At 56.6% G+C, this 16,162-nt stretch overlaps 1 protein-coding gene across 5 annotated transcripts in view; it reads right to left on the bottom strand.

The window, feature by feature from the left end:
- Nucleotides 1-16,162, bottom strand: part of AGAP3 (ArfGAP with GTPase domain, ankyrin repeat and PH domain 3) — a 56,531-nt gene extending 40,369 nt beyond the window's left edge. For 4 of the 5 annotated variants that reach the window (XM_027969021.2, XM_042249269.1, XM_042249272.1 and 1 more), the window contains exon 1: nucleotides 15,516-16,162. In XM_027969021.2, the coding sequence (XP_027824822.1) occupies nucleotides 15,516-15,840 (325 nt within the window). In that variant the 5' untranslated portion in view covers nucleotides 15,841-16,162. The other variant, XM_042249270.2, reaches the window with a different exon arrangement.

Below are 16,162 nucleotides of genomic sequence, written 5' to 3'. Positions count from 1 at the left end.
CGGAAAACAGCATGGAGGTTCCTCAAAAAACCAAAAATAAGGCTTGCCATAAGGTCCAGTGATCCCACTCCTGGGAAACTGGGACAAAACTGTGGTTCTAACAGATGCCTGCACCCCTGTGCGCACAGCAGCACTGTCAACAATAGCCCGGTCAGTGCACGCGGGGGGGCGGGCTCCGGGAGCCAGTGATGGACAGGGAGGCCTGGCGCGCAGCGGCCCACGGGGTTGCAAAGCGCCGGACACGACTGAGAGGCTGAACTGAACCGAGACATGGAAACAACCTGAATGCCTAATGAAAGGTGAACGGACAAAGATGTGGTGCACATGACGGGACACTCGGCAGCCACAGAAAAGAATGCAGTAACACCACTGGCAGCAACACAGAGGGACCCAGAGACCGTCATGCTAAAGCAAAGTCAAGCCAAACAGACAAGTATCGTATGACATCACGTACACGTGGAATCTAAACTATGACACAATCAAACATCTCTGAAACAGAAACAGAGAGAACAGACTCAGGACTGCCAAGGGGTGGGGGCTGGGGAGGGAGGGTTGGGAGTCTGGGACTTAGTAAACTCAAACTATTACGCAGTAAGTACAATGTTTTGTGCTTCCCTCGTGGCTCAGCTGGTAAAGATTCTGCCTGCGATGCAGAAGACCTGGGTTCAATCCCTGGGTTGGGAAGATCCCCTGGAGGAGGGAACACCAACCCACTCCAGTATCCTGGCCTGGAGAATTCCATGGACTGTATAGTCCATGGGGTCGCAAAGAGTCGGACACGACTGAGCGACTTTCACTAAACACTACATATAAGTTTACTATATACATACGAACAAGTTCCGTCCCAAGAGCGCCTTCGTAAGCACAACAAATCTAGCCTAGTGAGTGAGTCAAAGTCGCTCAGTCGTGTCTGACTCTTTGCGACCCCATAAACTAGTCCATGAAATTCTCCAGGCCAGAATACTAGAATGGGTAGCCTTTCTCTTCTCCAGGGTATCTTCCCAATCCAGGGGTCGAATCCAGGTCTCCTGCATTGCAGGCAGATTCTTTACCAGCTGAGCCACCAGGGAAGCCCAAGAATACTGGAGTGGGTAGCCTATCCCTTCTCCAGCGGATCTTCCCGACCCAGGGATCGAACCGGGGTCTCCTGCATTGCAGGCAGATTCTTTACCAACTGAGCTGTCAGGAAAACCCGCTGTATAGCACAGGGAACTATATTCAGTATTCTGTAATAAACCATGATGGAAAAAGAATACGTTTAACTAAGTCATTTTGCTGTATAGTAGAAATTAACACAGGATTGTAAATCAACCATATACCTTCAGCAAACTTTTTAAAAAACAGTCTTCGTGATAGGGAAAAGCATCACAATGGGGCCTGTGCCGTCCTGACTTGGGGAAACAAAGAGGTTATATAAGGCATTTGGGGGTTCCTTGAGGACACTGGGTTATGGATGAGCTATCCAGTGATGGTTGAAAGTCCTCGCTCATCTTCCTAGGTATGACCCTGCTGTGAAGTCATGTAGAAAGATGGTCTGTTCAAAGGAAATGCCCGCTAGAGTGCTTGGGGGACAAGCTCCATTGTGTCCACAACTACTGACCATTACCTCCACTAAAAAAATAAAAAACGTGTGAGAGAGACAGAGGGAAAGCAAATGGGTAGATGTTAACCATGAATCATTCAAGGTAGCTATTTTCCAAAATAAAAGGCTCGGGGGGAAAAAAAATCAGTCCGTCTTTCCGTCTATGAGTTCCGGGTTTCCTGTCTGGCTTAAGAGGATCCTCTCATCCCAAGATGAGACAATAGTCTTTTGATTTCCTCCTGTATTTTTCAGAGCTTTTATCTTTTCCACGGTGCAGCAGCGCGTGACGGCTCAGAGCCCGGCATTTGAGACCGGATGTCCTAGGTCCAGATCCTGCCTTTGTCACGTCTACGGGCCTTGGGTCCCTCATCTGCAAGGTGGGGGCGCCAACACCCCAAGGCAGTCTCAGGAACCACAAGCAGGCACGGAGGGGGTACATGTAGCAGAAGCAGATCCGATGCACCACCCCTTACTCCAGAACCTGCCGCTCCCCGGCACCAGAGCAGAAGCTGTCATTCTTACAACGTCTGCCGTCTGCCGTACAAACAAAGTGCCGGAGTGTGGGGTGGCACTCGTGAATAGTTTAAAAACACACGACGCCAGCGATTTTCCTAATACGATCACGACTCTGGTAAAACAGTGTCTCCCAGCGCCTCTCACGGCAGCCAGGCACGCCGCAGGGCTCCCCCTCCCACCCGCCTCCCCTGGCACGTGGCGCACTCTCTGAGAAATATGATTTATCTTTGGTACCTAACCGCTCCTGCTCAGAAGCAGAGGGACCCCACACACAGCCCACTCCTGGCTGAGCTGCTCTGGGACCTATAGCCCACTTGCTGCAGAAATCAACTGTACCCTTGATCAAGTTTAGGGGGCACCCTGGAAGGGCTCAGATCGTAAAGAATCCACCTGCAATGCGGGAGACCTGGGTTTGATCCCTGGGTTGGGAAGATCCCCTGGAGAAGGGAAAGGCTACCCACTCCTGTATTCTGGCCTGGAGAATTCCATGGACTATAGGGGTCGCAAAGAATCAGACACGACTGAGTGACTTTCACTCACTGGAAGGGCTTCCCCGACCCAGACGGTAAAGGATCTGCCAGCCATACAGGAGATCTGGGTTGGATCCCCGGGTCGGGAAGACCCCCTGGAGAAGGGAATGGCAGCCCACTCCAGTCTTCTTGCCTGAGCAACTCCCAACTTTCACTTTTTCACCAGAAGGAAAGGAAGTGACAGTGCCCAAGGCACCTGGTTCAGAATTCGGAAGGGCCTCCCCTCCTGCCCCTCCCTGACCCCACCACCACACACACAGCTCCCGACCTGGACCACCCAGCCCCCTCATCCTCCAGGACGCGTTTTCCCTTGCAGACAGAGGAAGGACTCTCTCCCGGTCTCCTGGGCACCCTGCCCCCTCAGCGGGTCGCTGTTAAGCTGTTTGGACCTGGGTCAGGGTCTCCGTATTGATGTCACCGGTGCCCTGGGCCTGGACTCAACCAGACTGCCCCCCTACAAACCGACACAGGGCCTGTTCGCCCCCCGCACCCACCCGAGACCCAGATGCTGGCGGGTGTCCCTCCCTTGGTCTCAGGCCCGCTGGTGGTGGGCGAGGGTCACAAAGTGGGCTAGAGCGTGACCACCTTCCTGTCCCCACCACCCGCCAGGGCTACGTGGCAGGACAGCCGCACCCAAACATCTGCGGGGTGTTTAAGGGCTGCACTGGCCGATGTGCTGGAAAGCAAGACACCGAGCTCTCCACGACCTGGCAGCTCTGACCGAGCTCTGAGCCCTGGAGGAGGAAGGAGAGGACAGAGAATTCCACACGCCGCTGCCACCCTCCTCCGGGGGTCAGCTGGGGGCCATGCCGGTGCAGGCTAGGCTGGAGTCAGGCGCAGAGCACACGGCCCAGACTCGGCCGCCGGGAGGACAGGCCTGGGAGAGAGAAGCTGAGCCCTGCTACAGACGGCCTCCTCCCAGCCCAGCTCCACCTCAGGCCCCTGACAACCCCTCTCCCCATCCTTGGCTGCTCCAGGCCACTACAGGTGGTACTGGGCTCCCCGAGAGACCCCCAGGCCCCACAGGGCTCCTGGGCTCTGAACCGAGCAGGGAGGACCCCGGTCACCGATCACCACCAGGCTGGGGGCCCGAGGCCCGCCTGCCACTGGCTCAGCATCCAGAAGGGAGACATCAAGTCGGGTGGATACCAGCTCGGGGCCAGCAGGGGCAAGACACGCATGGTTCCAGGCCCACAAGGGACCAGGCCAGGGGAGTCTTGGGGGGTCGGGGGGGACAGACCAGGGCCTTGCACCAGAAAGGAGAGTGATGGAACTGGAAACAGGCGAATTTACAGCCCAGCTCTTCCCATGGGGAAAGGGCAGTAAGTGTCTCCGCAGCCCACTGGGCAGAGTGCAGCCCCAGGGCCACAGCCAGCAGGTGACGGGGACCGGGGAGGGAGGTGAGGTGCCTGTAGGCACCAGCACAGGATGGCATGCCCCTTCTGAATGACAGGCTGGGAGCAGAGAGCTCTGCAGGGTGACGACCTCTGTCTTCTCTAGGCTGGCTGGAGGGGGACTCAGGAAGGCTTATCCAAGGGCCTCCTGAAGGCAGAAGGCTGCCCAGCCCGGCCCATCAGCATGTTCCCTGCTGGCTCCCTGGACAAAGGTTAACAAGGAGTTGGTGCAAAGGAGGTGGTGTTTATTGCTGCAATACAGCGGGATGCTCCTTCCTGGGCGGTTCCACTAGCATCTCATCTCCAAGCTTGAGGGGGAGGAGAGATAGAGGAGGAGGAGGAGGAGGGGAGGAGAGGGGGAGGGGAGGAGGAGGGGGTGGGCTCCCTAATCTCAGGGCCCGGAAGTGGCCTGAGAGATTCAACAACCAGTGCTGCGGGCTCAGAGGGGCCTGACTGCTCCACGTGTTTTTCTGAGCGTACGTGTCTGTTTACGAACTCTCCGCTGTTCTATATACACGTTACTCAGCACAAAGACAGAACACAGACCAAGAAGGAAAAAGAAGCCTTACAAAAACAGCTCCTGCCTGAGACGCCAGGATGGGGTGAGGGGTACACTGCGGCTTTGCTGGTGACTTGTTCTGGTACCACTGCTGGGGGTCACAGCTGAGGGGGCCACGGCTGGCAGGATAACCCAGCCCGCCCTTGCTCCGTGAGCTGGAAGGAGAACCCCACCACGACTAGAAGAGAGCTGGGGGCCTCACCCACCCCGCTGTTCCTCAGTGGCCTTGAATCCTGCGTCGGAACCATCTCTGGCCTGCACCACTGGCTACATAATCAGCACCCTATCCCCTAAGCAGATTCCCTGGTGGCTCAGACGGTAAGGAGTCTGCCTGCAATTTGGGAGACCTGGGTTTAACTCCCAGGTCAAGAAGATCCCCTGGAAAAGGAAACGGCAACCCACTCCAGTATTCTTGCCTGGAAAATCCCAGGGATGGAGGAGCCTGGCAGGCTATGGTCCACGAGGACACAAAGAGTCGGACCGACTGAGCGACTTCACTCTCCCCTAAAGGCCTGCACCTCCCAGTGCAGCACTTTATTCCATCCAGCCTGAGGGGGATATGCAGAGGCCAGCCAGTCCCTGACTGTGCCATTCGCCCGAGCTCTGCATACCGACAGGTTCCTGCGCTGGCACGTCCACTTCCGGTCGAGCCCACTACCGCTGGCCCAGCGGCAGATGGGAGAGTCCCTCCCCGCCCCTTCTCTCCCCTCATTGGGGTTCAGGATTGGGTTCAGGATTATCTGGCCGTGATGCGGAGGGGGCGGGCGGGGACGTTAAGTAGGGCAGAGCAGCAGCCACGTGGGACTAAACCACCAAACCCAAGTGATGTGAGCCATGCTGGGGCTCGTGGGCAAAGCCATCCGCAACCAAGACGCTGACTCAGAGGAGCCTGGACGCGCTCTCTCCCCAGACACCCACCCTCTCCTCCAGCTTCTTGCCAAAGAGCGGGGCCTGGGCTCGCTCCCCACCTTCCACCTTAAGCAGAACTCTGAATTCTGGTTCCGAAATCTGAGAATTCCCTCGATGGGAACACGCTTCGTGCTCCAGCCCCCGCAACGCTGGTTACACTTTCAGGCTTTAAGAAAATCTGCGCCGACAAAAAGCCACTGCTAATTCAGTAACACTTCTAAATGGATGTGTATGCCCCCCATCGCTGTGGCCTGAGCAGGTGCTTGGCAAAGGAGCGCTTGTGGAATGACTGAATGAAAACGGCAGGACATACATGAAGGTCACATTACTTCAAAAATTTTTTTTGAATGTAATACTTTAGGAAGATGAATCCAAAAGGATATACTTCTATATTCAATTTTTCCAATGAAGAGGTATTCTTTCGTTATCTGACAGGATAAAATTAGAGCCCTTCTTCCAATACCAGAGCCACTGGCGGATCCTGGGCATCTGAAATGTGGCCAGTCTAAATGGAGAGGCGCTGAGGATGTAAAACAGGGGAGCTTGAAGACTTTGTTGAAAAAAGAATGTGAGATGGCTCATTAAACAGTTTTATATTAATTGTACATTGAAATGATAATATTTCAGATACAATGGGTTAAATAAAACACAGCATTAAAGTTGATTTCCTTTTTCCTTTTGTTTTAAACTTTTTATTTTGTATCAGGGTACAGCCGATGAACAATGTTGTGACAGTTTCAGGTGAGCAGCGAAGGGACCCAGCCATACATACACGTGTATCCATTCTTGCCTATCTTTTTACTTTCTCATTATGGGTACCTGAAAATCTGAATTTACACGTGTAAATTCACGTATGTAATTGGTGCTGAATTAGAGGAAATACACTAATCGACAGTCAAACAGTCAGAGGAAAGCAACGCTGGGTGTCTGTGTGACACACTCCTTGTGACCAGCTGTGGTCCCGGGTCTGTGTCTATCAGCTGGAACCTCAGACAAGATGGGACCAAGCACCCCTGCCCAGCGTCTGCCAGGCTGGACCAACCTACCCCCAACTCCGCCCCCCAGGTTCACCCACTTGCCCACTTGGGTTCAGGGAGCGTGACTGCTGAGCCACAGCGGCAGGTGATGACCTCACCAAGTCATTGCCCCAGCCCTGCAGAGGCTGGAGCGGCTGTGAACACAGCCGGGGCTGGTCTAAAAACTTCACACGCGTTAACACACTTCAACCTCACAGCAATGAGATGGGTGCTTGTTAACCTCATTTTAGCCACAAGGAAGCCAAGGCACAGAAAGGTTATGGAATTCACCCAAGGTCACACTAAGTGTTAGGGATCCAAATCCAGGCAGCAGGCTCCATTCTACTGCACCATCCGATGTAAAACGGTCTAGAAGAGTCTGGAAACAATAACCTAGATAAGTGGGGGCTTCGGAGGGGACTGAAAGCCACCAAATCTTCATAGCATTTCTCACCAAAGGGTCTTCATTTAGGGCCTGTTTAACCAAAAGAGTCCAATCGTGTTGACCCCTCCCTGGAAGAGGCCACGTGCAGAAGAGGGGCTGGGCCCTCCCACGAGGAGCAGAGCAGGAGCCCCCAGAGTGCCCAGGCTCCCACCCCACCACACACACAGACACAGACACGCACAGAAAGGCCGTGGCTGGGCTCGAATCCCACTCTAGCAGCTTGGGTTCCAGGTTCGCAAGCCATCAAAACATCAAATTAAAAGGCAAAAGAGAAATTGCTGTGGGCGGGCGCACCAACAGTGGCAAGGAGGGGCGCTGACAAACAAGAAAGAGAAAGAAAATACACACTATAAACAGGCACGAAAACAGCAAAGGCATGTCCCTCTGGAACCACGTGGTGTGAGCTCACTCATCTTGGTGCCCAGGGCCCAGGAGGGTCAGAGGGCCGCCAGAGAGACCCAGACCGCAGCTCACCTCCAGCAACGTATGCCTGCTCTGAATTCAGAGATTAAAACTGTCCCACACGTATTAAAAGCAGAGACATCATTGTGCCAACAAAGGTCCGTTTAGTCAAAGCTCTGGTTTTTCCAGTAGTCATGTATGGATGTGAGAGTTGAACCATAAAGAAGGTTAAGCACCAAATAATTGATGCTTTTGAACTGTGGTGCTGGAGAAGACTCTTGAGAGTCCCTTGGACTGCAAGGTCAAACCAGCCAATCCTAAAGGAGATCAACCCTGACTGTTCATTGGAAGGACTGATGCTGAAGCTCCAATACTTTGGCCATCTGATGCAAAGAGCGACTCACTGGAAAAGACCCTGATGCTGGGAGAGACTGAAGGCACAGAAGAGGCAACAGAGGAGGAGATGGCTGGATGGCATCACTGACTCAATGGAGATGGCTTTGAGCAAGCTCTGGAAGATAGTGAAGGACAGGGAAACCTGGCGTGCTGTAGTCCACGGATTTGCAAAGAGTCAAACACGACTGAGCGACTAAACGACAACACGTGTTAAGCAAAAGAGTAACAAACCACGGGGAAGACGAATAACGGATATGAACGAAATTCAACAAAATACAGTGATCAAAAAACCATTGTTGAATCTTAACTCTCACTAGTAATCAAATACACACAAAATCCTTTCATCCTTTCTCTTCTCCTTTCACAGGGACGGGGTACGGGCAGGAACAGGGAGTCTCTGCCCCAGAAAACAGGAAGGGTTTGCCTGCGGGGTACTGTAGCATGTATGGCCAAAGTCCCCAGAAGGTCGTGCGAGCCCAATGGCCCTACCATTTTCTTCCTTCTGGGAATCTGTCCAAAGGGAATAAACAGATCTAGGTGTGTAAAGATCTCAGTGTGCAAAGATTTAGGCACCAGCAGACTTGGCTTGATTGCATAGCCCTGCCCTGGGCACCACGCAGCCTCTCAGATCACCACGAGCCCGCACCGGGCACTCGCTCTGTGCCAGGCAGTGTGCGTCATACACAGTGCAAGGTAGGCAAGCTCAGAACCTCACACTGAATGGAATCTGTCCTCCGTGGAGCAGGAATCCAAGACCCGGATGGCCCACAGGCTAGGACCACAATCAGGAGGACAGGCCACGGTGGGGAGAGAGGTTTGGGGGCCTGAATTCTCGCAGCCAGTCAGCTGCAGAATAGGAAGAAGATCCCAGGTCTCTGGATTCCCCAACGGGGAGCTGCCAGACGGGTGCTTGAACACAGAGGCCTTTCATGAATCTGCGGCTCTGGTTTCCCTTCTCCCCGGTGGAGTATTTTCCAGAGTCCCACTTCTGCTATGAAATGGCAATAATATCATTGATCGTGGAGTAATTAGATATAGTAGATAGATACGGGAGGGAGGCAGATCGGAGATACCCATCAGACAGACAGCAGGTGCCCTCGGGAGGGGTGGGGTGTTTCTACTTCCTATCACACTGGAATGTGTTCTAACAAGCAGGCGTTATTTTCCCCGTTTAAACATATATTTATATTTTTTAGATGTTCAAATATTTTGGAGTGTTTCCTGACTGAGCATCTTTTCTACCACGTGCAGTATCCATGCTGCTCCCAGAAGGGAGAGCCCCCCTCCAAAAGGCATCATTCATCCGGGCATACAAGACATCCAGAAGAAAACTATAGCAGGAGAGAAGAGCTCTGAATAGCCCTTAAGTTGTACTCAAAAGCTTCCAAAAGTGAAACTCCAGGTCAAAAGCTTGCCTGAGAAGTACCCAGCACAGCTGACTGTATGTCAGCCTGGCCCAGCAGAGCTCAATCAGTCCATCCATGTGAGAGGAAGAGCCCTAGGCCTGGAACTGGAAAACCAGGCAGAGTCCCTGGGCGGTCTTGGGGATGTGACTTGGACTGTACCTGTAGGCTACCAGGCTCCTCCATCCATGGGATTCATCAGACAAGAATACTGGAGTGGGTTGCCATTTCCTTCTCCAGGGGATCTTCCGGACACAGGGATTGAACCTGGGGTCTCCCACATTGCAGGCAGACACTTTACCCTCTGAGCCATCAGGGACACCTTCTAGGTCCTAGGCGATCTCATTTGCAAAATGGGAATGATATGCACATACCCGAGAAGACTGCAAGGGCAGAGGCCTAATGACAATCTCCAGCAGGCAGGCGAGGAATATTCACTGGTGGGACACCACATAGCCCAAGGTCCACACCTCAAAGCAGGTGATTCGGGTCACCTCTCCTTCCCACTTCCATAACCCCAGAGCTTAGCTCCCTGGGCCAAACCAGCTGCCCCGTGCCCTTGGCCTGTGTGGCGGAAGCTGGCTAGATGACAGGAAGAATGCAACTGCTTCAACAAAACCCCTATTCTCTGTTTAATCGAGTTACCTGCAGAGAATGGGGGCAAGCCAAAGGGTCCTGGGTAGGTGTTCAGGCAACGCTGAACAGGCCCCTAGGTTCACAGGGCCCTGGGTCGGCCCCCTTCAGCCTCAGCTCCCCCAGGCTAGGGTCTCCTTCCTCCCTCCATTTCTGAGGTTCTGAGATCAGAGGCCCGCTGACAGCGGCGCGGAAGGGCTCATGGCCAAATGCACGGCATGGACACTAAGAGCTCATTCATCCAATTCTCCCGCCTGGTTTCCCTGTGGCCCTGTGCCCTCTGCTCCAGCCGGCACCAAATGGAGAGTTCATTCTCAAATGCGAGTGAGGAGGGAAAGAGTTAATCGCTCGGTCATGCTCGACTCTTTTGTGGCCTCTTTTTCTGTCCATGGGGCTTCTCCAGGCAAGAATACTGGAGTGGGTGGACATTTCCCTCTCCAGGGCATCTTCCCAACCCAGGGATTGAACCCAGGTCTCCAGCATTGCAGGCAGATTCTTTACCATCGGAGACACCAGGGAAGTCCCAACCTGCTTTCAGATAACACCTGCCTGCTTCAACCAGACAGCTCCTGCTTCAACCCTCCAGTGACTGCCCATCTCCTGCAGGCTTACGTGCCACCTTGAGTGGATTCCTGGAACAAGGTGAGCTGTAAATGAATTTATACAGGATAAAACGTTCAAAACTCCTGCACCAGGGTCCTTCCCCTGTGGACTCAGTGCTCAGGCACGCAGACCAGCCTGCGGCTCCTTGAGCCCCATCCCTTGCTACCTTTGCACACCTGCTCCCCCTGCACGGAGCATCTCCCAGACCCCGTGCCTGGCACACACATTCAATTAAAGAAGTAAATGGTAGGGACTTCCCTGGCAGTCCAGTGGTTAAGACTCCAGCTTCCACTGCAGGCGGCGTGGGTTCGATCCCTGGTGAAGGAACCAAAGTCTCACATGTTTGGTACAGCCAAAAACAAATAAATGCATAAATAAATGGCAGAAGCAAGCTACGGTACATGCCAGCCATGGGTATGTTTAGGAACACGGACTGTCTTGCAAATCTGGCAGAGAGCTGGAACGCAGTGAAGGAGGACTAAATGGTTGGGGGTGGGGGGGCATCTCCAGGCTCCCCCCCACCGAGTTCCTGCAGGCTTGGGGTCTTGACAAGCCTTTCCCAGCCTCTCATCTTCGCCCTGCTTTTCTTAAAACTTGGGCTTTACTCTTGCCACTCCCAGGCCCCGCTCTGGGACCTGCTAAGGGCTGATCCATTCACCTTCAGTGTCCAGAGTGCTGGCTCTGCCCCGCCCTCCCCTCCTGCTCTCCGCAGTGCTAGATGCAACTGGGCCACATTGCAGGAGCTAATACACGTATCTGGAACAGATGCAGCTTTCCCTGGCCCCTGGCACCCACACCAATATCCTCTTTTTGAGAATTCCTAGAGCTCTTTAGTGCAAAGTCCTCAATAACCGGTCCCCCAAGAGGCATGCATTCCCCAAAGCAGCTAATTACCACAATGGCCCTGGGGATGTTACACACCCTGGGCCCCCATCCCAAACCCACCAAGTGAGATCTCTTGAAGGCAGCAAGCCCCGCGGGCTCGTGTTATCAGCAGGTTGGGGAATGCCTATCCCCAGGAGCAGGAGAAGGGAATCAGCTCAGGACAGAGCTTTTCTGTCTCCAGAATGGACCCAATGCTTCTCTCCACATCACAGGGCTCTTGCTGGGATCTGGTCACAGGAGAGGAAACAAGGGACAGAATCTACAGCTCTGGGGAGACCTGCAGCTGCAGAGGCTCTGACCGCCCTGCCCACAGTTCCGGGCCACCTTCTCACCTTAGCCTGGATTTGAACCAGGAACACCCGCACCTCTTTCTATCTGAGTCCCTTTAGAATGTTACCAAGCCCAGAGCCCATGGAGGTAGGCAGACAATGCCTCAGTGAGTAACAGGACAGCCATGTGCTGCCCCGACCAAGGAATTTCACTGCTTAAAAGCCCCTGGAAGAAGGCAGGCCTGGACCCAGCAGAGGCCAGGCTCCTCACTCTCTCCCTCTTCATGGTGGCCTCGCAGCTTGAGGACTGGGGCAATCCTGGGGGCCACTCCCCAAGCCAGCTCTCCAGCAGGACCACACTCCTGTGTCCCAGCTCACCAGCTGGAGGCTTCACTTTCCTGAAGTTTTATTTTACAATAGGGGTTTCCTTAGGTGGCTCAGATGGTAAAGAATCTGCCTCCAAGGCAGGAGACCCGCACTCCATCCCTGGGTCGGGAAGATCCCCTGGAGAAGGGAATGGCCACCTACTCCAGTATTCTGGCCTGGAGAATCCCATGGGCAGAGGAGCCTGGCAGGCAACAGTCCATGGGGTCACCAAGGGTCGGACATGACTGAGCGATGAGCCCTTTTTTGCACACTGTAGACAAGTTACATTGATAAAACATGCTTTTAAACTAAACTAAGTTAAAACATCTCAAAAAAAAAAAAAAAAACTTGCAGGAACACCAAGGGCCATAGGAACAAGTTAACCAGTTGACGAAAAGCTGCCCAGGACCACGGTCTGATTCCTGGCTGTGTGTCACCCCGGGGCAGACCTCTCTGAGTTCAGGGCTACTCAGGGACAAGCCTGCCTTTCCAGGCCACCCGCGGGGACCCCAAGGGCGGCCTTTCCCAACAGCTCATCCCAGCTCCCAGCTCACATGGCCCAGCACACCTGGGTCCCACGTGCCTAGGTTGTCCCCATCTGGACCTGGATCCTCTGAGGCCCTCTTTCTAGGACACGGGGCACACCATCACGTCCCTTACTCCTCCGAGCCTCAATGCCCCAACCAGGGCGGCGAGGGTGGCTCAGAGACTCCTCAGGCGGTGAGCTGTCTCCCCCTCCATCCTGGCTCTTGATGATACCCTCATACATTCCGTAAGGCCTAACAGTGGACAGGTTCTCTCTTTCCTTGCCCTTGGAGGGAAAAGGAACTCCCTCCCTCCAGATCCTGTCCTGAAACACAGGAAAGCTCAGAGTTCCTCTGCTTCTTCCTGCTCTGGCCACAGGGTTCAGAGGGGCTGAGAGAGGGCAGGAGGACAGGGTGCCACTGAGCCTTCTCAGTCCCAAAGGGACCCCTGACCACACCTCGCCGGTCACCTCCAGGGTTAGGATGAATGCCCTTCACCAAAGCACCACCGAGTGAGGCTTACTCCACACGAGGGAAATGTCATCCCTCGCCACTAAGAGGCTCACGTCTAGCAAACATAGGATCGGCCTCCCTGGTGATGGATGTGTTTATGTAACAGCCTCTCGACCCAGGTCTGCGGGGGCCCTGGCAGAGGGTTGAGGGGGGAGCTCGTCAGGCTCCTAGGGTGAGCAGGGAAACGCCCCGCCTGTGAAGCTGCCCCCCACCCCACCCTCCGCTGGGGAGGCAGGGATGCTGTTTGCAGGACAGCAGCAATATGGTTTGGCAGATGGCGAAAGGAAGGATATAGGGCAGAAATCGGAGAAGGAGTTTTCTGGGCTTTTTTTTTTTCTTTTTGATGCCTGCCTACAGTGGAAAAGCTAGGGCGACAGAAGTGGGAAAGCAGGGGTGAGGTGGAGAATCAAGATGGGTTCCAGGAGAGAGGTTGGCCAAAAAAAAGGGGGGGGGGACGGAGGAAAGAGGGAGGTGGCCTCGCCAAGAAAAAGCAGGGAAGTAGAGACTAGGAGAGCTGCGAGCGGATGTGTGAGGAGCAGCTGGGCCTGGTGACAATGAGACACCAGGTCCCAGAATCCGAGATGGTGACACGGAGCTTCCAGGCGTGGTAGACGGAACGCAGGGTACTTCCAAACCGCAGTGGGGAAGTTGGTCACGGGGGTGGGCGCTAGAGGGGGAAATTCTGCCTGTCGTGTTGGATTCAGGACGGGGGTGAACACCCAAGTGTGGCCCAAGAATGCTGGCTTGCACATCACAGAAGATGCTTGGCCAGAGACCTCCTGAGCTGGGGAGGGGGTGTGGGTGATTGCTCTTAAGGAATCGGAAGTTAGAGGTGGTGTCCAGCCGAGACCCTGCCTCTCCCCGCTCAGCCTGCCTTCCTCCACACCCCCCCCATGGCTGTCCCACCAAGCCTCTTCCCCCTCCAAAAGGGTCTGTGGGGGGCGGGGGGTGGGTGAGGGAGGCATCTGGGCACTGATGGAACTTACTTCCTCTGGGGGAAAGCGGGAAGCCACAGGGAATGGCGGCTCTCCTCTTCAGACTGGGGAGGAAAAATTGGTCATCTCCTCTCTTTCGGGGGCCCCTGGCTCACACATATGCCACCTCCTGGTCCCCAGCCACACCGATGATTCAGGCCATTTACTCAGATCCAAGCTAATGAGGTTTTTTTTTTTTTTTTTCCTGTCACCTAATTAGTTCACAGTGAACTCAGCCTGGAGAGGGATGAGCAAGGGCTGGGCAAGGGACAGCAAGAAGTCAGAGGGGACCATGTCGAGAACAGAGCGGAACTCCAGCTCTAAACGAGGTCCCCTACCCCCCTCCAAAAAAAGCCAACGACTCCTTCCTCAGCCATGGGGACCCCTAAAAGCAGACAGGGGTTTTTCAGGGGAAGGACACTCCACCCCAAGAGCCTCACACAAAGAAAGACGCCAGTGGGGCCTTCCTGTGAGACCCCAGTAGTGGACAGGCCCCTTCCCATCAACTCCAGGTCCTCAGCAAAAGGCCCTGCCCTTTCCCGGCATTTCTGAACCCACCACCTGCTGGGGGGCGACCGCATTCAAAGGGAAAGGAGCAGGAGGAGGAAGCAGATGGCCCAGGCCCAGGTCCATCTGCCCCACGGGCGCTCAAAGGTCACCATGCCGCCGAAGTGCGGGGTGCTGCCGATGCTGTCTGTCCCCACTACACCAGGGGTCCTGGCACATCTGCCAGCAGCGTGCCCCCACTTCCTCTGCCCCTCAGCTGCCAAGTGCAGGCCTGAGAGCCTGGAGAAAGGAGCGCTGGGTAACTAAGTGGCCCACGGTTCCAGTTTCCGACGCCTGGCACCCGAGTCCCTGGAGGTCGGTCAGCGCCCAGGAGCCCCCAGCTCGCCTCTGGAGCCGCTCCCTGGAGAGCAGCGGCGGGTGTCCGGCGCGCGTTGGACCCAGCGAAGGCGACACTGGCCCGGCAGAGGCCTCTCACGCGGCCCCCGGTGACCCAGCCCCGCGCCAGGCCTGCCCCGCTCCCGGCCGCCGCGGCGTGCGGGGTCTGCGTAGGCAGAGAGGGCCTCGTGGAGCGCCACCCTCCGGGGCCCGCGGGCGCCGGGCCCGGGAATGCTGCCATCCACTAACGGCAGGCTCCGATTCACCGCTGCGAGGCGGGCAGGGCCGGGGCGGCAGCTGAGACGCCTCTCCGGCAGCTGCCCCACCTCCTGGCCCGCCGAGGCCCTCCGCCGCGCCCACCCTCCTGGGCCATGCCCGACCAGACCGGGCCCCAGGGCCCCGGAACCTCCGCGGCTCCCAGCGCACCCGTCCCCGCAGCGACGCCACCCTCACAGCCTGGAGCCCGCAGATCAGAAAACGTGTCCCCCGGCACGGGACCTGCCCCCCAGCCCCAAAGTGTCGCCAGACGAGAAATGGCGAAGCCTGGCCGCCGGCTCTGCAGCGCCAGCGATCGGCAAACCGCGTGGCCCCGACCTCAGGCGCGCAAGGACCCCCCAGACCGGGAAAGCGTGGCCAGAACAGGCCGGCGAAGCCCCCGGCCGGGGCCGGAGAGGCCACCGCGCCCCGGCTCCCGCAGCCCCCGGCTCCGCTCACCCTCGATGGAGATGACGTGCTCCCGGATCTGATTCTGCAGCGCCAGGTCCTCGATGCGCTCGATCAGGTCGTAGATGGCGTAGATATTGGGATGCACGGACTCGAAGCGCTGGATCTCGGCCCGGATAGCCGCCGAGTTGGAGAGCGCGAACTGCTGGGGGGGCCCGCCGGCCAGCTGCTGCGAGGGGCCGCCGCCGCCCCCGGCCCCCGGCCCTGCGCCGCCGAACTGCCCGCCGCCCCCCGCGCCGCCGCCGCCGCTGCCTCCCGGCGCCGCCAGGCTCGGCTGCTGCTGCGGGCTCTGTCCCCCGCCCGCCTGGAAGTTCATGGCTCCGGAGCCGCGGGGCCCGAGGCGGGCCCGGCCGGGGCCCGGGGCGGCGCTGCGGCGGCGGCGGCGGCGGGCGGGCGCGCGGGGCTGGCGGGGCCCGGACTACGGAGCGGGCGGCGCGAGGCTAGTGCATGGGGCCGAGGGCTGGGGGCAGAGGCCAGGAGGCGCCGCCGCGCACGCTGGGGCCGCTGCTGCCGGGCGCTCCCCGGCGCCGCGATCCCGCTGCCTGGAAGCCGCCTCCAGCGGCAACAACAACGGGACCGGGAGCGCGCGGCCCGGGCCCTCCCCGCCGCGTCATGCGCACGCACCACCGCCCCCGCCG

Source organism: Ovis aries, chromosome 4 (assembly GCF_016772045.2).
Source record: "Ovis aries strain OAR_USU_Benz2616 breed Rambouillet chromosome 4, ARS-UI_Ramb_v3.0, whole genome shotgun sequence".
In the NCBI taxonomy this organism is placed as follows: Eukaryota; Metazoa; Chordata; class Mammalia; order Artiodactyla; family Bovidae; genus Ovis; species Ovis aries.
The sequence above is the reverse complement of the archived record's forward strand: the minus strand, read 5'-3'. Positions and strand labels throughout refer to the sequence as shown.